This window comes from Sarcophilus harrisii, chromosome 2, assembly GCF_902635505.1.
Source record: "Sarcophilus harrisii chromosome 2, mSarHar1.11, whole genome shotgun sequence".
Lineage (NCBI taxonomy): Eukaryota > Metazoa > Chordata > Mammalia > Dasyuromorphia > Dasyuridae > Sarcophilus > Sarcophilus harrisii.
In genome coordinates this window covers 244,115,848-244,138,559 of record NC_045427.1, presented here as the reverse complement: position 1 = coordinate 244,138,559, position 22,712 = coordinate 244,115,848, and the positions used below count along the sequence as shown (strand labels likewise).

Below are 22,712 nucleotides of genomic sequence, written 5' to 3'. Positions count from 1 at the left end.
TAGTGCGTCCTTATTCTCATTTTGCTACTCTAGAGACTTCAGGGAGTTTCTCCTTTTGGTGAGATCAAGAACATTTTCTCTTTGTTGAAGTTGAGTTATCTTAAGTCCAATGGAGAACTCCTTCATGCTTTATTGTCTGTTATATATTCTCCAGTGCACAATTTCTCTGACTTTTGTTTTGCTATAAATTGGATAAATAGGCTTTGAGACAAGGGTTACATGGGGGTGATAATGATGACATTTATGTTCCAGGATAATCCAGCATCTCTCTTGTTATTAGGCTCACATGAGATAATTGTGAAGCTCTTAATATAGTGCCTGGGACATATTAAGGGCTATGTAAATTTTTATCATCATCATCATCATTATTTATACTCCTCACTAAAGGCAGTTAGATGATCAGTGGGATAGAATGTGGGGCCTGAACTCAGGAAAACCTGAATCAAATTCTTTCCACAGATACTTTACAACTATGTGACCCCATAACAGACACTTAATTCTGCCTTCCTCGGTTTCTCCAGCTACAAAATGGGGATAATAGTAGTTTTTATTATTGTGAGAATCAAATGAGATAATAATTATAAAGTACTTAGCACAGGACCTGGCTTAATAAATGCTTTTTTCCATTCTCATAATTTTAACCAAATTGATGAGGCATTGGGGGTGTTGGATGACTTGGAGTTCCACTTGCTTCAGCTATTTTGCTGGAGGGTCTAAATTCACAAGAAAAGGCAGGAGGCAGAAAAAGTACTAATTTTGCCACTTGTCACTTGTGTGATCTTGAGGAAGTCACTTTCTCATAAGGAGGTTGAAGTAGTCTGTAAATCCTTTCCAGCTCTCCATCTGTGATCATACAAGCCTACAATCCTAGGCATCTATGGTCCCCTGAGTTCCAGGGAGACGGCTGAAGGTGCTAAGGCTCCTGAACCCCCACACTGTCATTTTCCTACTTCACTCTCAATAAGAAACTGACAGAAAATGGAATTAGTTCTGACCAGTATGACCAGGAGGGAGGAGATGAGCTGACATCTTGTGGCAAGAGCTTATTTTCTAGAGGGAGAAGTAGATCTTAGTGAGGGAGCAGAGCAAGGGGAATTTACCTGTTATTCACAGTGAAACTCACTGGACACTTAGTAGGCATTTGCTAAATGTGTTGCCTTGAATTCACAAAAGTTTCCAAGCTTTGTTTGGTCTAGGAAAACCGAAGGGATATAAAATACTGATCCATCTAAGGGATGTTTGTGCATAGGCAGAGACTAATCCTGAAAAGGTCATAGGACTGTGGTGGAAAGCTATCTTGGGGAATCATGGTTGAAATAGGGGGAATAAAGATTTCCCATTGGAAGGTTATTCAATAATAATTCAAATTCAAAGGCCATCAAGTCTAAACTTAGAGCAAGTGATTCTTCTTAATTTTTTTTTAATTATGTGACTCATTGGCAGTCTGATAAAACCAACAGACCTCTTTTCAGAAGAATAAGATAGGGTGGTGAGCATTATTGTCAATAGCCAACCTCAGTGTTCCTGATTTTGTGAAATGTAGTGAAGAGAGTATATATTTTGAGTGTATATATATATATATATATATATATGTACATATATATATATATATATATGTATATGACTGTCAAGTCCTTTTTAGCCTCAGCTGATGGCTAACTCTTTTTTCTTCCCTTTTGCCTTCTTTTTCCCCTGAAACTTTGATTTCTATCATCATTATCCTCAAATATGTGAGCCATTCCCCCCTCTAATGCATCAGGGTTAGTGTTTTGTCCGTTTATCATTATGGGGAGAGGGTTCTGCTTCCAAACTGCGTCTGCCCTAGCTACGAAGATTAGTATTCATGGAAGCTCTGAAGTTTGGATTGGTTTTCTACAGATTTGAGAATTCACTGGTAGAAGGGGGGAGTAATAATCATGAGAGGGGGAACACAGAATTTCCCTAACAGAGAGACTGATCCTTCTTTAATTCTTTATCCCTTAAGCTCAGCTGCTTTTGCATCCCTGGCTGTTGGGAGTAATGTTATCGTCAAAAGTTAATTAGTGCGATGGAACTGTGTCTCCTTTCCCTTCCTTCCCTCCTTCTCTCTCGAGAGGCTTCCCCGCCCCCATCCCAGCCCCTGCAGCAGCACATTCTGCTGAATGGTGTTTCCCTGATACTGAGAAGAAGCTTTGCATGAAGATGCTGGGGATCCCAGCGGCCAGAGTTTAATGACTTACTTACTTTCGGTCCTGGAGTTCCTTGCTCCCCCTGAATGCCTCTTCTCCCTGGGGTACCCTGGAGAATTACAAAAATCAGCCTTGCCAGCAAATCCAGTACCCACGTGCGTCACCCACCCTTCCTTGGGGAATGAGATAAATCATAGCTCATGATCATTCTTTCCTGTATAATCAACCCTCTAGGCACAAATCATCCTTTATGATAAAAGCCACCCCAGTCCCACAGAGCCCAGCTAGACATCTCTTGAGAGTGGGAAGGCCAGAGCAGGGGAATACAAAGGGAATTCTCATTTTAGGGCTGTGGGGGAGGGAATATATGTATATCTATTTATGTATATTTACTATATTTTATCTTGTCCCAGGAAGTCCATTAATTGGAGTTAAATATTTGAAACAAGAGAAAGGTGAAGAAAGGAGAAAGAATTCTGGACTGAACTTGAGAGCCGAGTTTTAGTTGCAATTCTGTCACAAGGTTACAGTAGCTGTGTAACCTTGGACCAGCCCCCTCTCAGATCTTGTTTCCTTCTCTATAAAAGGAGGGGGACTGGACTTCTTGATCTCCAAGGGAAGATCTGCCATTCTGTAGTTTTACAAATTGATCAGATTTCAAGAACTTTTTTGTATTATGAACTCTGGAAACAGTCATTTCAAGCAAAGAACAATGCCTAGAGGAGCCTAGGTTTTAATGGTATTCTAGGTCACAGTGGAGTCAGATTTAGGATGAGAATAGCTTCTTTAGAACTATCTGTCAAGAATACATCAGGCAAGGCAGGATGGGTTAGGCAGTCCATTGTTCCGAGCTCTGGCTGGAAGAATCCAATGTCAGAATGGAAGCTCACCCTTGTCCAGCCCAGGTGCTGCAGAAATGCTTAGGGCTTTAACCTGTAAGTTATGGCTGGTCCTAAGATTTAAATTGAGGGAGTTTAATGAAGCATTCTGCTCATTAGGTATGAGCTCAACTCTAGCCAAAGAATTGCCCTGATCACCAAAGTCACTTCTGATTTTCTTCATCAGTCTCTCCCTCCCTCTTCCCCACTCTCTCTGCCTCTGTCTGTCTGTCTCTCTCCCCTCTTTATTTCCCTCTCTCTGTCTCTTGCTTCTATCTCTGTATCTTTCCCTTCTCTATCTCTCCCTCCCTCTTTCTCTCCCATTCTTTCCCCCTTCTCTGTTTCTCTGTCTCTCTCTCTCTCTCTTTTTCTGTTTCTCTGTCTCCATCTCCCTGTCTCTATCTCTCTCTGTCTCTGACTCTGTTTCTGTCTTTCTGTCTCTGACTTTCTCTGTCTCTGTCTATTTCTGTCTTTCTGTCTTCTCTATCTCTTTCTCTCTCTGTCTTCTCTGTCTCTGTCTCTATCTATCTATCTATCTATCTATCATTTCTCTGTCTCCTCTCTGTCTCTGTCTTTTTATGTCTCTCTGTCTCCATCTCCCTGTCTCTGTCTCTCTCTGTCTCTGACTCTGTTTCTGTCTCTCTGTCTCAGTCTTTCTCTGTCTGTTTCTGTCTCTCTGTCTTCTCTGTCTCTTTCTTTCTCTGTCTTTCTCTGTCTTCTTTGTCTCTGTCTCTCTCTCTCTCTCTATCTATCATTTCTCTGCCTCTCTGTCTCTGTCTTTCTCTGTCTTTCTGTGTGTGTTTCTGTCTCTCTGTCTTCTCTGTCTCTCCATCTCTCTCTGTCTTTCTTTCTTTCTGTGTCTCTGTGTCTTTCTGTGTCTCTCTCTGTCTCTGTCTCTGTTTTTTCTCTCTCTGTCTCTCTCTCTGTGTATCTCTCTTGGTCTCTCACTGTCTCTGTCTCTGTGCCTCTCTCGCATCTTCGCATCTCCTCTCTCTCTCTCTCTCTCTCTCTCTCTCTCTCTCTCTCTCTCTCCTTCTCTCTCTGTCTCTCTTTTGGCCTTTCATGGAGAAAGACAGAAAGTGGAGAGGACAGAGAGACAGAAACAGATAGAGATAGAGAGAAACAGATAGAGAGATGGGGGAAAGAAAAGGGGAGAGAGAGATAAAGAGAGAAAGATACAGAGATAGAGAGAAACAGAGACAGAGAGGTAAATAAAGGGGGAAGAGACAGACAGAGGCAAACAGAGAGAGAGGGGTGAAGAGGGAGGGAGAGAATGATGAAGAAAATCAGAAGTGACTCTGGTGATCCTTTCTGGGAGTTCCCCATAACAATGAAATCCTAGGCCTAATCTTTATGCCTTTCCCTTATCTGCACTTCAATTATCCATAGAGCAAAGGTTAGAGAGGGAACCCCTTCTAATAAGTCACAGAATCTGCTTGAATAGAGGGGGAACGAAAGCTAATTTTCCTTTAAGATAAGCCTTTATATGAAGAAAGCTTGAGGGAAACTGCCTTGAAAAGGCTGCCTAGTCCCCTAGGCCTCTAGGAAATAAATAATATTTTGCTAATCAAGACAACTTTCCATTTCCCTATCCCTGTGTCCACTAAAACATCCAATCCTACGACTTTGATCTATGCAAAGATACTCATATAATACATTTTTTGGACATGGGAATATGGGAATTTGATTATTCATATAAATTACAAAGGTTTTGTTTTTCTTTTTTTTTCCAATTTGAAGAGGGAGATAAGAGGGAAAAAATAAATGTTTATTAATTTAAAAAATAAATAAAAGTTTAAAAAAAGAATCTTCAGACAGAGGTGAATAGAAGGAACAATATCCTTAGTGAAGTCAGGACAGCCAAGCATCTGGGCCAGCAATAGATATTGCTAATGGGGTCACCACATAGCCATCATGTAGCAAAACGTGTGTTCAGACATTGGGCTGTTTGGCCACAGTAAATGTATTTCAATCTGGAAAATAGATTGGTCTTGTACTAAGAGCTGCCCTGGGTCCATTTTAAATGCTGAAAGATTGAAACTTTGGAATAAATGTGATTTTACACCTGACAGAGGGTCAAGGTAGCTCCACAGTAAAAATTCTTCCTGGTCAAATCTCAACATGATGAAGGATCCAGGATTTTTTGTTATATCAGCATTCATTCTACTATGTCCTATATCATAGAACTGAAGGCTGTTAGGGATAGGAAGGGACTTCAGAGGTGATGGTGCTCAACTTCATTAAAAAGTTAGGTGTACACATTTAACATATATTGGATTATATGCCATCTAGGGAAGGGGGAGGAGGAAGAGGGAAAAAATTGGAACACAAGGATTTTCAGGGGCCAACACTGAAAATTTATCCTTGCATATGTTTTGAAAATAAAAAACTTCAATAAAAAATAAAAATAAAACAAAACAAAAAAGTTAGGTATATTGAGACCCCAAATTGACTTGTTTTCTGTCCCATAGTTTATCAGTGGCAGATTCATTGCCAGAACTCAGGTCTCTGACTCCCAGTTCTTTCCTCTAATGAACCATTGGACAAGGTTTTTTGAAAGCTCAAATCTCATTGAACTACTTTTGTAAGAGTTTTTACCATGACAGAACCTGACCTATATTTCTAAGGCAGCTTCATGGAAAGGATAAAGAAGCCTGACTCACCCTACTGCCCTATGATGTGAAATCCTCAGTGATTTCAGGCCCCTCTAACCCTGAGAGAGTAGAAAGAGTGAAAGCGAGGAGAAAACTTAATGACTAGCCCATTTTGGAGATTGGGGTCAGGTTCTGGGGAACAAGCCAGATGCTTATAGGATTAAGGAGGATCATTTCTGGAAGTTCCCATTGCCTGGCAAGAGTATGGTTTTCCCCACAATTGTCCTTCTGGATTAGACAGTGTCTGTAGTTATATGTAAAGGAAAGATAAAATAAACTTACAGGGGGCCCTGGAGGCCCTGGAGGGCCAGGCTGATCTAAAGAGCAAGTACAGGCAGAAGGCAGGGCAGGGCAGGTTTCTGCATCTCTCTGAAAAGAAAGGAAATACATTCATCCACTTACACACATTTGCCTAGAACCTAATGAATTAAGGCCATTATATATACAGGCAGGAAAATTGAAAGGCACAAAATAAATCTTTTCTAACCCAGGACATTCCACTCTAGCAGTGGAATACCTCTCTTGGAATGATTATCCTGACTAATGGGTAGATGTTAACTTAACATCTACCCATTAGTGTTCCCAGGTTCTACTATCCCAAGCACAATTGTTCTTATTCTTTAGCTCAAATGCAACCTCACTCCTTCTCAATCGGATGTAACTTCTCTTGTCTTTGAGACCCAAAAGTACTTTATTTGTAATCTTTTATAATCTTTTTGTCACTTGTATTATTTACATATTTTACTTTTTTCCTAGCAGACTATAGACCCAAATTACATTCAATAAAGGGCCAGAGAAAGATACACAAAAATAAACTGGAAATTAAGTAATCTAATTCTAGACTATAGACTCCTTGAGAACAGGAACAATGGCTTATGTATTGTTTATATATCACACTGAGTTTTGTAAAGAATATGTTCTTATAAAAATGTTCTTATAAAATCTTATTAAATGTTTATTAAATGGCTTAACAAATGGGGAGATGAATGAATAAGTCAATGAATGGAGCAAATAAAGACACAACTGTACCAGTGCAGGGACCTCACAGCATCTGTCCTCCTCCGCCCAGGTATCACTGCAAACAATCTGCAGGGCCTGGAGCTGAAACTGGGAATGCAACAAAAATGGCAGTGTGATCAGTACAGCACTGGATAGATGACCAATCTAGACTCAATCAGGATGAATTTTAGACAAAGCCATAAAATCAACCAAGTTTGTCTTCCCACTGACCACAGCTCCAAGAAGAAAGGAAATGTGCCTGAGCTTACAGTGGCCGAGCCACTCCGGGGTCCTCTGGTTTTGGTTAGTTTCCCCAGGATGACAAATCCTGCAGTGGATGGGCTCCCCGCCTCATTGATCAGCCTCTCTGTGACCTTCCGACAATCAACATAGAGCTTGACCTTGGTGCGACTGACTGCCACATGTACCTGCCAAGGAGAAAGCCAAGCAACATTTGCCCCAGTGCTTTGCAGGTGACAGAAGAGATGAATATAGAAACAGAAATTCTCATTGGCAAAGAGCACCCACCAAGTTCAAAGGATGAAGCCCTTTACCTTGAAACATAAGGTAAAGAGCTATCATCTGAGAAGCAACTAAGGCAATGACAGACTGGCAATATAATAAAGTCATAAAGTCATCGTCTCAATATCATTATATGTCACACTTCCTTCTTACTGACATGCTCATAGAATGAAGCATCTAACCCTACAATTCTTCACAACCCACTTAACTTCTCAATCCTTTACAATCTGTCTTTTCAAGTCATCATTCTACTGAAATTGCTCTCTCCAAGGTTAACAACAATCTTTTATCTGTGAAATCAGGTATCTATTGATTGGGGAATGACTGAAAAAAAGACAGATTTTGTGATAGTATTATCATGAAAGTCATGTGGTTATTATTGTGAAGAAAGAAATGACAAATACAAGGAATTCACAGAAGCAAGGGAAGATTTGTATGAACTGATGTAGAGCAAAATATCTCTCTTCAGAATGGTGGACACCCCTATTTTGTCAGACATTTATTATATAAGACATATTTGCTTATTTTTCTTGCAAAATTGGGTTCAATATGAAGTGGGGTTGGTTGTATTTCTTCTGCATCCTAGATTTATTTTTGGATAACCTGTAGCCATCTCAAACAAGGCATGTCTAAAATTATATCTCTGCCAAACTTTTCTTTTTCTGCTAACTGCACCATCTTCCTCCTAATTCATAATCTTTGAGCCATCCTCAATTCATCCCTCTCTCTCATTGCATCTTCCCAATCAGTTGTCAAGTCTTGTTGTTCCAGTCTCTTGTCCCTATCCCCTCTTCTCTCCACTCATGGAGCCACAGTCTTCTTTCAACTTCTCCCCTTACAACCTCTCTTTTATACAATTGAATTAATCAACTTTGGAATAAGTCACTTTGATGCTGTTTTCCCTTCCAGCATTCATCTTTTGTACGATTGCCAAAATAATCTTCCCAAATCACAGGCTATGCCATTCCTCAGCTCACAAAACTCCAGTTGCTCCTTCTCCTCTCTAGGATAATATGCCAGTTTCTTATCCTGGCTTTTCAGATCCTACATAATCTGGCTTCCATTTTATGAATTCCTTGCTCTGGCTCAGATGAACTACTAGTTGCTATCCAGATTTAATACTTCAATTTCAGTGACTGCTCTTTTGCCAAGCTATTTCCCATATCTAGAGAATACTCTCTCCTCATCCTGACCTCACAAATCCCAGAATGCCTCGCTCCAGGTGCTACCTTTTCTTGAAGCCTTATCTCTGATTCTCCCAGGTATTAGGGCTTTCTCTGTCCTCAATTTTCCTCACAATACTTATGTGTCATATTATCTAATAGACTAAAACCCCTTTTAGGGAAGACTATTTTAATTTGTATTATTTTGTTTAATTTTTGTTATTTCGTATCTCCATAAATTGAGTTTAATTAAGCACATTAACTGAATCTAATTAAATCAAAGAATGTAACTTTGAGATCCTTTAATTCAGAGGTTATTAACCTGGATTTGACATATCCAGAACCATGAATAGATATCAGGGATTTTTTTTATTTGGATGAGGAAAAAATTGCACCTATATTTTCTATATTTTCATTATCTTGTGATTCAAATTTAGCAGTTTCTTGTAATAAATAAAAAATTATTCTGAGAAGGGGTCCAAAGGCTTCATCAGACTACCCAAAGAGTCAATTACACAAAAAGTTCAAGAACCCCTGATCTAATCTCATCTGCTCATTGTACAGAGGGGAAAGATTCATCCTGGGAAGTAATTTGTTGAAGGCCCTAGAACTAATGGATGAGAGAGCCATGACAAGAACCCAGTGCTAGTTTCTGTTCCACTGCTCTTTTTTCTCAAGAGTCCAGAATCTTAGCCCTGGCTTTGCCACTCAAACTATATCATCCTTCCTCACTGATCATATTCTATTCAGCAAAATATTTAGCTAATGAAGGCAGAAGATTCACATAAAATGTATGGAGATGTGAACAAAAAGTGAAAAGCTCTCCAGAAATGCAGTATAGAAAATGTTTCAGGCAAGACAGAGCCCAGGTCAGCAACCAAGCTGTGACCCTCTTCAAAGTTAGGACCTTGTGGAAACTCCCATAAAATATCTTCTTCACTTCTTGAAAATCAAATGTGACTTCTTGCAACTCAGCCTTGTGGTCACGATTGAAATAGGTCAAAGACTTTCTGCCAGCTGTAAGGGGAAAAAACAGATGATGACAGAGCTGATGCCCAAATTGGACACACCTATCACCCTCAGTCTATGATCAGGTAAGGAATACAGGGGTCATGAGCCATTCCCAAAATAGTCCCTCAAAATGAACTGTAATTATGAAGAAGTTATTCAAAATTGTTATATTGTGTGGATGATGGAACAGGAAGAGAGCTGACATGAGGTTTGGGAAAAGAGGAAAATAGTGGGTTTGCAGGCAACTTTCATTTTATCTGTTCAAGTAGGTAATATTGCAAAATAGTGACTAATTAAAAAGTCATAAATTTTTGGCTTCAGAATTGATGATACATTAAAAAATAATGGTTTTGCTTCCTTAGTTATGTTTGACATGAATGGGGGGGGGGGGGCAAAGTTCCACCTGATCTATTTGACTCCTAATTAACAGTAGGTAGAGAGTGATAGAAAGAAATGGGTTGGGGAAGGTGGTTGGAGTGAGGGAAGAGATAGCTTAGATTTCTGTCTAGGATGACAGGGATGGGGAAGGAGGGAGAAAGACTGGCCTGGAATTAAAAACCTTTTGTGGATAATGCACAGGCACACTATTTAGAGCTGCCTGCAAATATTATTTGGTGGATTCTTAAAATGTGAAATGACTTTCCACAGCCCCAGCTTTTCACAGTCTTTTAAGTAGCTATGTTTTCATGAGTTTCAGTTCACAATTCCTTGCTTTAAGTAATTGAGAGAACAATATTTAGAGAGGTTGTCTATCAATTTGGACCCGTGCCCCTCCAGAAACCCCAAAATGATACCATCAAGGGTGACTCCAAGAAGGGGTTCGAAGGTCTCATCAGTGATCTGCCACAGTGCAAAAGGCTCCCTAGGTGTCTCTGGGAGAACACGGAGGAGAAAGCTGATGGTGTGCTCAGGGGGGAGGGCAGCCGGATGGATTTCACTATATTAATACAAAGACAGACACCCCCACCCCAGGAGAAGTGTTAGGGACAGCTCCTATCATGGCACTGGCAACCCAGGAGGGGTGGACACAGAACTGCTTGATTATGTATGTTCCAGCTTCACTAATCAATGGAAAAGACCATGACAGAATTCAGAGGGGAGGAAGGGAGCGGAGGTAGAACAATGGTCTTCCTGAAGCTCAGGAGTCACTATGAGAAGTAGGTGCTAATCTTAACCCTCCATATTTAGACTCTGCTAAGTGGGAAAATATGAAAGGCCCAGCCCTTCCAGGAAGAAGTCTTTCTTGGTCCCTGTCATTGATCCCTTGAAGCAGGATCATGGAATCATAAAATCATAATTAAAGAAATAAAATGACCTCAAAATGTCATTTAATCTAACTCCCTCATTTTACAGCTGAGAAAATAGTGGGGTCAAACCCAGGTTTTCTAACTAATTCCAAAAGCAGCCCACTCTTCACTGTAGTACCATCCTGTCTCAGGCCTACCTGGCTCGCCGCATCAGCTGAACATCCCTGAATAGCGTATATGTACGAATGCCACTGAAGACAGAGGGCTCCATTGAGACCCCTTTGATGGATGCATACTCCTTTTCCACTAGGCCAAAAGCCTCCATCATGTCAAAGCCTGGAACATTCAGAAAATGAGGAGTAAGAAGGGGAAAAATAAAGAGAAAGAGACAATAAACGGAATACATATACAACTGGAGAGATGGGCAATAGGGCAAAGAGCAAGGTACAGAAGAGGGAAAGAGAGAGGGAGAATGTAGAATAGTAAAAGAGAGAGGAAAGAATAGAGATGGAGACAAAGAAAGACAGAGACAGAGAGTGAGAGAAAGAGATGGAAAGAGAGACAGACAGGTAGAGAGAGAGAAAGAGAAAGAGAGAAGGAGAAACAGAAACAGAGAGACAGACAGAGACAGAGAGAATGAGACACAGAGAAATAGAGAGGTAGGCAGAGAGAGATAGACAGAGAAAGACAGAGAGATAGAGACAGAGACAAACAGAGAGACAGGAAGAGAGGGGGGGAAGGGAGGGAGGGAGACAGAGACAGAGAGGGAGGGAGAGAGACACACACAGAGAAACAGAGAGAGACAGAGACAGACAGACAGAGAGGGAAGGAGAGAGACAGAGACAGAGAGACACACACAGAGGAATAGAGACAGAGACAGAGAGACAGAGACAGACAGACAGAGAGGGAGGGAGAGAGACACACAGAGAAACAGAGAGAGACAGAGACAGACAGAGACAGAGAGGGAAGGAGAGAGACAGAGAGAGAGACACATACACAGAGAAACAGAGAGAGACAGAGACAGAGACACACACAGAGGAATAGAGAGAGACAGAGACAGACAGACAGAGAGGGAGGGAGAGAGACAGAGAGAGACAGAGACAGAGAGAGAGAGAGAGAGAGAGAGAGAGAGAGAGAGAGAGAGAGAGAGAGCAGATTAAGAATCCCTTTGATGGAAGGGTTTAAAATTTCCCACTAACTGGTTTATTCTTTCCTTTAGTTTTTGTGGTTATTCCCTGATCCAAGCAGCATTAATGTGCACGGTAGGTTAATATGCATGAGGCTACCTTGTACCAGGCTTGTCTAGGTCAGACATAATCTGGAGGCTTCCCTGTTCTTTTCTATCTGTCTTCTTACTCACCACAAGCTGCCACTCTCTAAATGCTAAGTGATCCGCCAACTACCAGACCCTGTGAACATGAACCAAGCCCTGTGGAGCTGCCTGTTCAGAGCTCGGGGCCATTCATCGTCTGTTGCCAAGGTCTATCCTGATATCATCACTCAATGCCTTAGGCCCTATGTATTGAAAGGGCCTCGAGCCACTTCAGAGAGAATCACACTAGCTCCTTCCTTTCTCCATCCAGGCAGACTCAAGAGATAGAATTACCAGTATGGGATACTGTAGGAAAAACATATTATCTGTTTCTCTGCCTAGCAGAAGTTTAATAAGCTAGTGTGTATGTGTCTCTCTGTATGTGAATGTTTTAGAAAGAGATCAATAATGAATTTTTCCTTCCTAACATGGCACCAAATGCATTATTAGAAAAGAGGAATATCAGCAGACTGTAAAACTTGGAAGGAAAGTCATTTTTACCTCTGTGTGTCCCACCTTATGTTTCATATATCACAGAAGTTTCTGATCCATCAAAATTATGTTTCCATTCCTTGCTCTTTTAGTCACTTATTTTCTCATTCCCTAGAGTCCTGTCAGGACTTTCAGAGACTTCTTCCTTCATTGCACCATCCTGGCTGGTTTTCCTCTGTCTTAGCTGGATATCAAAGCACTCTGACTCACTCTTCATTTCAGATATTAATTGGTATAAAGCAGAGAGTGAAATCTGAATTCCTGTTTCTAACTTATCAGAGCTTCCAGAAGGCAAGTAATAGCCAGTTATCTCCAAGCCTAGAAAAGTAGTAAGTTTGTTTTTTAAAAATCCTGTTCCAAATGCCCTTCCCTCCTCCTCCTATCCTGACCATTCTATTTATTTTAGTAGCCATTATATATTTAATATCTTTTGTAAAAGGAGTAATAGGATATAAAATTCTACCCAGGGTAGGCTGTGTGTGGGGGTGGGGATATGGGTGTGGTGTGCTAGAGAGAAACAGATGAAGAAGAGAGTCAGACACAAGAAAGGGGAAGAGAGGAGAGAGGGAATGAGAAAGAGAGAGGAAGTGGGGGAGAGAAAAAAGGAGAAGAGGAAGAAGGGAAGAGAGAGATTCTATGGAACAGAAGATAGAGACACACACAGAGAGAAAAATAGAGACATCCTGAGAGACAGAGAGAGAAAGAAGAAAGAAGAGGAGGAACAAAAGAAGCTAGAGATATTAGGATTGTGTTATGTATAGAAGAATAAGGATAAATAGGAAGATGAGTCTGAGAGATGAGAGCTTGGTGCAGCTACCAAGGTCCAGTTAGGAACAGGACATCACAAGTTCCATACCTGGTAAAGAGCTGTTGGCATGAAGACCCGGGCAAGCCGCTGAAAGGTAAAGAGAAAAGGAATTTAGAGAAGCAAGTTAAACCCATCAGGTGTTTCAGCCCTAGAATTGTCATGGAGAAGTCTAGGAAAAGTATTTTGGAATTTATATTTCTAATTTCAGAAATACTAACTTCATATGTCAATGTAACTCATTATTTTATAGAGGAAAAACTGAATATCAGAGAGGTTTAGTAATTTTTTATAGGTACATAGCAAATATTAAGAGCCAGAATATATGTCTAAAAATCCCTTAAAGTAGTGAGGATTTTTTCTGAAATGAAACTCATTCACTTTATATAGATCAGTTATCCACAAATAGGAGACTGTTTACAGGTTTTTCTTCCTCTACCAACCAACTGGTCCAAAGCCATTGATCCCAGTATTGATCTAGTCATTGAGAGCCTGAGTATACCTGCCCAGAAGAGTGTTTTGTCCTGAGCATATTTCTAGTTTCTAAAATTAAATGTTAGTCATTTAGGGATTATTTCTATCCCTGATCCCCTTCTCCACACAAATGAGAATTGTCAACTTTTACAGACTTTATCTAATGAATGAATCTTCCAAGTTCATTTATTCTGGAAAAACTAAAATCCATTCTTCTGGAAACAAAGAAGGAGTCTCTGGGTAGGATTGTAGAGAGACAGAGAAAACCACTTGGGTGAAAATGAAATCATCTATCTGTTTGCATTCAAAAAAGGGACGAAACAATACCCATACTTAATTAAATTTTAGTCTCAAAATATGACTGGAAATTACAGAAATATAGAAGGAACCTTAAACTTAATCTAGTTAGAAGGAACCTTAGAAATAACATGACCCTGCTTGCCATCTAGAGGAGGGGGTGAAGGGAGAGAGGGGAAAAATCGGAACAGAAGTAAGTGCAAGGGATAATGTTGTAAAAAATTACTCTGGCATGGGTTTTGTCAATAAAAAATTATTATAATAAAAAAATCTAAAAAAAAAAGAAATAACATGACCCAACTCCCTCACTTTAAAGGGAGGGATATTGATATTAAGGTCACAAACATAAATTCTCCACACTCCTTTCACATACTTCCACAACTTCATCCTTGTGTGCAGATCCAGCCTCTGGTCAAAATACTTTGAGTGATGGAAAAATAACTACCTCACAATACATACCAATTAATTATTGGACACCTCTGGAATTTAAAACCCAGACTTGAACCTGCGGTCAATCTCAGTCACATGTATGAATGAGCTGAAGTCAGTCTACTCCCTATCCACATTCTGAGCCTCATCTCTCATTGTGGAAACTAAGGTCTGTTAAAACAATTTCAGAGACAGAATTTCTTTGGAAGGGTGAGAGCACATCAGTCCCTTAAACTCAATCTCATAACAGTTGTCTTTTCTATCTATAGGTAAGGCTACCATGTTGTTCAGTAGAAATCTAACATTTAGAATAAAACAAAAAAAATAATTCCTCTATGCCCAAAGGGCTATAAAACTGTTCATACCCTTTGATTCAGTAGTGACTCTGCTGTGTCTGCATCCCAAAGAGATCATAAAAAGGGAAATTACTCACATGTGCAAAAATGTTTGTAGCAGCTCTTTTATAGTGTCAAGGAACTAGAAATTGAGTGGATGAACATCATTTGGGGGATGGCTGAATAAGTTATGGTATATGAAATATTATTGTTCCATAAGAAATGATCAGCAGGATTATTTCAGAAAGACCTGGAGAGACTTATATGAACTGATGCTAAGTGAAATGAGTAGAACCAAGAGAATATTGTACACAACAACAAGATTATGTAATGATTAATTGTGATGGACTTGGCTCTTTTCAACAATGAGGTAATTCAGTACAATTTCAATAGTCTTGTGATGGAGAGAGCCATTTGCATTCAAAGAGAAGACTATAGGGACTGAATATGGATCACAACATAGTATTTTCACCTTTTTTTGTTGTTGCTGCTATTTTCTTGCTTGTTTTTTTTCTCATTTTTCCCCCCTTTGATTGGATTTTTTCTTGTACAGCATGACAAATGAGGAAATATGTTTAGGAAAATTGCTAACCTATATTGAATTACTTGTTGCCTAGGGGAGAGGAGAAATGGGGAGGGAGGGAGAAAAATTTGGAACACAAGGTTTTGCAGAAATGAGTGTTGAAAACTAATTTTGTGGATATTTTGAAAAATGAAAAGTTATTATTTTAAAAATAATAAATATGACATTAAAAAAATAAAGTCCTTCACAAACTGGAAAAAAATACTCTTCCAAGTCAGAGCAAATCTGGTATGTTGGGCTCAGGTATAAATATTATATTTTAAGAGGATCCAACTGACAAATTGGAGAGTATCTGAAAAAAAGCAACCAGAATGAAGATGGGACTGGATATTACATCTTTTAAGAAATGGGTAAGGGAGCTAGAGGAATCTAGCTTAAAAAAGAGAAGACTTAGGAGAGATTTGGTCACTAACTCCGAATATGTAAATGACTGGCAAATATATAAATTATTGGCAAGTGAAAAAGGGATTAAACTTGATCTGCTTGGCTTCAAAGGGGAGAGTGAAAGTGATAGTGAGACAATATTTGGCTCAATATCTGGAAGAAGTTCCCACTGAACAGAGCTGGGTAACCAGGATTGGGCTCTATCATTAAGCAATATGTTTGCCATCTTTCTGCGTATTCAAGCTGAACCTGAATGTCAACTTGTCAGAGATGCTGAGGCAATTCTGGCATGTGATAGGAAGGTGAACTAGATTGACATCTAATGACTCTTTCAACTCTGAAATTGTAAGAGTCTATGAGGAAAGGCAAAAAGGGCCAACTAGATTTGCTGCAAGTGTTAGCTAGTGTTTGCTTTTTAATTCTCCAGACACTGAACTTGGCAGAACTGGGGACTGGGAAAGCTATCCTAAAAAGTTAAGGATGATTTGCAGATTCAGTTTTCTCAGTAACTTTCACAGCTACCAATACAATCAGCATTCGGGACCTTATAGTTATCTTATGAACTGTGGTTGCTATATCTGCAGCATCTGGTAATTTGGACACAGCAAACAGCTACTTCTATAAAATGATTTCTATAAAACTCTAACTGCCAGTGTCTGGCTTCTGGGAAATGTTTATAAACAAAATACGTGCCTATTGATTAGGAAATAGCTTTTAAAAATCTATGGTACATAAATGTAATAGAATATTTTTGTACTGTAAGAAGTGGAAAATGTAAGAAAATCAGATGAATATGTTGTAGGAAATAATGTATTGTAAAATAAAGAAAATCAAGAGAATTATCTATATAATGATAACAATCTAAATGAAAAGATCCCTAGAAGGAAGTTGGACTGGGTGATCAAAAAATCAATGGAGATACTACAGAGCAGATATTAAAATGTGCTTATCTACTCATGCCAGGGAACCATTAGCATTGAATATTGTATACATAGATAGTTTACAAGCACTGCATCATGTTTCTTTCCCTAATTCATTTTTTTTCTCATAAGGAGATTCTGGGCAAGCCATTTAACCTCTGTTTTCCTTGAATGTAGCTAAATGACTCAAGGAATGAAGCACGGGGCAGACCTGATTTCAGCCTTAGACACTAGATGTGTAATCTTGGACAAGTCACTTAACTTTTTTGGCCTTAATTCACTGGAGAAGGAAATGGCAAATCACTCCAATATTTTTGCCAAGAAAACTCCAATGGCAAAGTATGGTCTATAGGATAACAAAGAATCTGACTGTACTGAACTACTGAAAATGACGTCATCAACAGATTGTAGGAAAGAATTGAAATAATTGTGATGCAAAGAGAAAAGACATCAATAAAATGAGTTTTTGTTTGTTTGTTTTAAGGAAAATAGTATTTAGATGAGAAAATCAGAGGAAGGAAAGGGAAGGATCAGTTTCCAGGGGATTTTGATATTTAAAAGGCCACCTCAGTTATCCAGACTGATACATTATTTCTGCCATTATAGTTCAGAATGAGGGAATGATAGCCTTTTTATTCCCTGTTCTGGTCATTGTGTTTACATTTTACATTAAAATATTGGTATTGATAGCTTTTATGCCATTTTCATTTCTAAACATAGCACTTCCCTCACTTATAACCATCAAGCCATCCTTATAACAAAAGTTTAAAAAGAAAGATTTAAAAAAAAACAATTTAGCAAAATTATCCAACATATTACCCAGTATATGTGACAGTACATGCAATGTTACACATGTATAGTTCTCCACTTCTAAAAATAAAAAGAAGAAAGTATGCTTTTCTCATCTCCTCTTTGGGACCAAGCTTGGTCAATATAATTACACTGGTCTTCACAGTAAAATGGGACATTGACAAGCTGGAGTTCATCCAAAACAGATTATCAGATGGAGGTAAAAATTAATCAGAGAACACAGAGAGCTGGCTCATGAGCTATTACAGAAAAAAAGATGAGAAGCTGGCTAGCTCAGATATAGCTTGACTAGATGACTATCTACATACAGTAATAAAGTTCCCTTTCCCCTTAATACTGACTGCCCCACCCTGGTCTGGGCTCTCAATCTCTCTGTCTTAGACTATGCAATAGCCTGCTGGTTGGTCCACTTGCTTCTTCACTTTCTTTCCCACTCTATTCTCCACTCATTTATCAAAGTGATGTTTCTAAAGCACATCTGATCATGTCACCCCTCTATTCAGCAGGGACTCTTTATGACCTCCAGGATCAAATGTAGAATTCTCTATTTGGCTTTTAAAGCCCTTTATAACCTGGTCCCTAGCTACCTAACATTCTTATACCTTACTCCTCTCCAAGTACTCTGAAATCCAGGGACATTGGTTTCCTTGCTGTTCTCTCCCCCCAAATCACTCCATTTCCAGGCTATTGCATTTTCACTGACTCTCCCCCATGCCTGGAATACTTTCTCTTCTTACAGCCTCCTGGTTCCCCTGATTTCCTTCAATTCTCTGCTAAAACCTAACCTTTTACAAGATTTCCTTAACCCTCCCCCCACTTTTTGGTGGTACCTCTTCTCTAAGATTACCTCTAATTTATCCTGTATATATTTTATTTGAACATAATTTTTACATGTTATCTTTTCCATTGGATTTTCAGCATTTTGAGAAAAAGGACTATTTTGCCTTTCTTTGTTAGAACAGTGATTAGCAAATAAGATAGTATTTAATGAATATTTCTTGAATTAATATGGGGGCACTAGTAAGGGCAGTCAAGAAGCTTAATGGATAGAGCACTGGGCCTGGAATCAGGATGACCTTAGTTTAAAATCTGGCCTTTGAAACTTATTTAGCGGGGTGACCCTGAGCAGGTCAGTTTTTTTCCTTTTCTTTTTTAATTCTTAACCTATATTAAATTGCTTGCTGTCTAGGAAAAGGGGGTAAGGGGGAGGGGAGGAGAAAAATTTGCAACACAAGGTTTTGCAAAGGTGAATGTTGAAAACTATTTTTGCTTGTATTTGGAAAAAATAAAAATCTATTATAAAAAATAGAAATGCAAAAAACATTCTCTTATTCTGTTTGTTTACTTTTAACACCATTACTACTATTATTTGTATGCCACACTCAATGCACTCCCTTTTTTGTGTGTATTTATTAGAATCTCTAGTTTTCTTCAAAGTTTAACTTAAGCATCACCTTCCGCATGAAGTCTTTCTAGATCCCCCAGTTGCAAGTGCCTCTCCCCACAAATTATCTCTGGGCAAGTCTCTTTGACCATTTTTGCCTCAATTTCCTCATCTGTAAATGAGCTAGAGAAGGAAATGACAAACCATTCCAGTATCTTTGCTAAGAAAACCCCAAATGGGGTCATGAAGAGCTAGACATGACTGAAAAGACTGAACAAAAATAACAATAAGGCCCTCCTTCCTACATACATACCTAATTAATCTCTCTTCTCTGGCCTTTCATAATGGCTATATTTCTAGCATTCATTCTTTATGGTAAAGTTCCCCTAGTTTCCATATTAAAATGAAAACACCCTTAAAAAGAAACTCTATTTAGCCTTTCACACCATGAGATTATCAAAGTTTTTCCTCCCTCACTGGAAGGGCTCTGGCAAGATTAGGACAGTGTGAGTCCTGAAGGAGACAATAAATACATGGCAAGAAATTTTTCAGCAAGTGAAAATAGAGTATCCTAAAGGTAAACTTAATAGAAATTAATAAAAATAATAGAGAGGGCCCTAGGCTCCAAAGTCAAGAAATCAGGTCTACCTCTACCACATCCCAGCTATGTGACCAAAAGGAAGTCATTTACTATTTTGAAGCCTTGATTTATTTTCTGCCCTGGAATAATTCCTGCCCTGCCCCACTTCATAGGATTGTTGGGAAGATGAGATGAGCTCTGACGTTGGAAAGAAATTAAAAGTACTATTCCAGTGCAGTGCCACGGATCAGCCACCGATAGCTGCACCTGGAAATAGGGATAAGGTTAGTGCACTCACCGGTCCTTCCTATGGCAGAGATGACATTGCTCTCACCCAGACTATAGACAGCTGAAACCATAACCTTGTACTTGGTGCCAGGAAGCAGGAGAGGAAGCGTCACGTGGTTCTCTAGGCCAGGAATGATTATCTACCAGGATCAGCAAAAAGGATTTTTGTCATCTGACCAGGGACACGTCTGTCTCCATTCTGTGCATCATTACCAATTGATATATTGCTTTATTCAGTTTTGTACTTTCTCCCTCAGTTTAAGGACTCCTAAAGGTAGAACTATGTTTTCTTCCTCAAACTAATCCCTGCACTTGCCCCACCAGGACAGAGCTAGGACTATTTTCTCAGCCCCAACCCCCATGGGCTTGTTTCTCCTTCCACAGACTAGCTCAAGGATGGGGCAGTATTCCCATCTCTCACCACATTTCTCCCCATCCCATACTAAATCCCAGCTATCTGGATGCAAGGATTCAGTATACAGGGGAGCCTCTATAAAGTGTAATAAACTGGTCCCCTGCATGTTACCTCAGTTGAATGAATATTCCTCAATTCAGCTTCAGACTTACGGTTTTCTCAGGGCCAGAGCCAGAAGCCAGGGCATAGGTGAGTCGGTAGTGCAGAACGTTGTCATTAGGGGGTGTCCAGAGGATCCGAAGGCTGCTGGGGGTCTCTGAGGCTAGCACAAGGTTCAAGGGCGGATTCCTGCTCACTGTAGCAGAGAACACACAGTACCTTGGAAAGGGAGGTTGGGGCTACCTAGAGATAGCAAAGGTCACTAAGGGACATGGGCATATTCCACCAATTTTGTAAAAAGGGCAAGGGACAGTGAGATACACTAGAAGTAGGACAGTAGGGGCTGGAGGGAGACAGAAAGCTGATATACTTTGATTTAAGAATCTATTAGGCAACCTTTGACATATATCTTTCTGCCTTTGTACTTTTTTGTTCATGCAGTTCCTGCCACTAGAATGCTCTTTTCCATGCCTATTGCCATCCCACAAACTAAGGTTTAACTCAAGTCACCTCTCTATGAGTCCTCCCCTGACTACTCCCACCCATTATGATTGTTCCTTCATTTAATCATTTATTATTGTGACATATAAAATGCCACAAACATTTATTAAACACTTAGCATGTGTACAGATGGCATTGTGCTAAGCACTTGGGGATCAGACAAAAATAAAATAGTTCCTGCCTTCAAGGAACTTAAATTTTATTGGTAGATATAATAAGAGAGAAAATAAAAATGGTATAGGGACTAAACTTGGTTCTTTTTTGGTACATTAATTCCCAGATGATAGCATTCAGGTCTATATTTCCTATGCAATTTATATTCTACTTACAAAGTTTCCTGGAGCACAGAGGTTAATTGTCTTTCCCAGAGCCAGTATGTGTCAGAAAAGACTCGGAACACTGGTCTTCCCAGTTTGAGGCCAGCTCTGTAATCACTACATTATGCTGCCTGATTAATATATTCATGATGAATTGAGGGAGAGGTAGAAGGAGAAAGTATTAAAAATTATGAGGATCAAGGAAGACCTCCTATAGAGATGGTACATAAGCTGAGCATTGATGGTAGTTAAGGATTTCCAGGAGTGAAGGTGAAAAAGAAGGGAGTCCATTCTAGACATGGAGGTCAGAGATGGAATGTTAAGTTGAGAAAGCTGTTTTGGCTGGAAAGCAAAGTACATGAAAGTTTTTTTAATTCAGGACTTTGTGATCCAAACTTTTCTCCCTCCTCTGTTCTCCCCCTTCCCTAACACAGCAAGCAATCAGATATAGGTTAAATATGTACAAATCTTTTAAATATATTTCCGTATCAGTCGTATTGCACACACACAAAAAAAAATCAGATAAAAGAAGAAAAACCACAAGACAGAAAAAGAAAACAAACAAAAAAGGTTAAAATGTTTCAATCTGCAGTCAGTCTCTGTAGTTCTTTCTCTGAATGTGGATGACATTTTCCATCCCAAATCTATTAGAATTGTCTTGAATCACCACATCGCTGAAAAGAGCCAAGTCCATCATAGTTGATCATCAGATACTCTTGGTGTTTTATATTCAGGGTTCTCTTGGTTCTGCTCACTTCATTCAGCATCAGTTGCATGAAGGACTCTTTTCATTATAATGAGGATTCTTTTCATTATTCATTCATTTTCATTAAGTACTTCTCTTTTCTACTTCCTATTTCTCAATACAAAAACTCCTGAAAGAGATCTTACACTTAATCCACACTGTTTAGTGAATGAACCCATCCAAGACTTTTGATAGGAAGGCCTGAGCAATATTGGGCATTAATTCTGACTAATTCCAACTCTACTCCTACCCTTATTCTAATTGTGAAGGGGCAAATAGAGTAATACTTATTTGACAAAAAAGGAGCCACCAAAGCTTCTTGAGCAGAGTGACGTGGTCAGACTTGTGTTTGGGAAGATGATTTCAACAGGTAGGCGGAGAATGGATTGGAGAGGAGAAAAACTAGGAATCTGATTAGGTGGTTGTTGTCCTTTGTGCTAGAAGAGGACCAAATTATGTCTGATTGTGGCTGATCAGACCAAAGCTCTCCCCCACAGGTTGCATACAAATAAATAGTCCAAATAAACATTTGGAGTGGAGATGATTCTAAATTTGTGCATCTCATGTTCCCTTTGAGCTATTGCAGTTCTCCTTTGCTTGTAGAGTATAGTGTCTTCTTTCTTTGTTGAAACATGAATGCTGACTGGCCCTGCATGGGTATCTCCCATGTCTCATATTCAATTCCAAAGCTCTTCGGAAAGACCTTAAGAGTGTCCCTTGTGCTACTTCTTCTGATTTAATGCAAGTGCTTGCCACATGTGCACTTAATCCACACTGTTTGGTGAATGAAACTATCCAAGACTCCATAAAATAATCTTTTAAGTAAACATATGTTTGGCATTTGAACAACATGGCCAGTCCCTTGGAGTTGGGCTCTTTGCAGCAGACTTTGAATGGTTG

The 22,712-nt window shown here is 39.4% G+C and overlaps 1 protein-coding gene across 1 annotated transcript in view; it reads right to left on the bottom strand.

Annotated features, from left to right (window-relative positions):
• COL20A1 (collagen type XX alpha 1 chain) overlaps positions 1 to 22,712 on the bottom strand; it is a 68,696-nt gene that overhangs the window by 14,161 nt on the left and 31,823 nt on the right. The window contains exons 17-26 of the mRNA XM_031951769.1: positions 20,303 to 20,445; positions 19,746 to 19,875; positions 13,303 to 13,341; positions 10,840 to 10,978; positions 10,190 to 10,332; positions 9,292 to 9,401; positions 6,969 to 7,127; positions 6,730 to 6,807; positions 5,983 to 6,069; positions 2,224 to 2,277 (exon numbers count right to left, since the gene is read on the bottom strand). Of these exons, the coding sequence (XP_031807629.1) occupies positions 2,224 to 2,277; positions 5,983 to 6,069; positions 6,730 to 6,807; positions 6,969 to 7,127; positions 9,292 to 9,401; positions 10,190 to 10,332; positions 10,840 to 10,978; positions 13,303 to 13,341; positions 19,746 to 19,875; positions 20,303 to 20,445 (1,082 nt within the window). The remainder of the gene's footprint in view (positions 1 to 2,223; positions 2,278 to 5,982; positions 6,070 to 6,729; positions 6,808 to 6,968; positions 7,128 to 9,291; positions 9,402 to 10,189; positions 10,333 to 10,839; positions 10,979 to 13,302; positions 13,342 to 19,745; positions 19,876 to 20,302; positions 20,446 to 22,712) is intronic.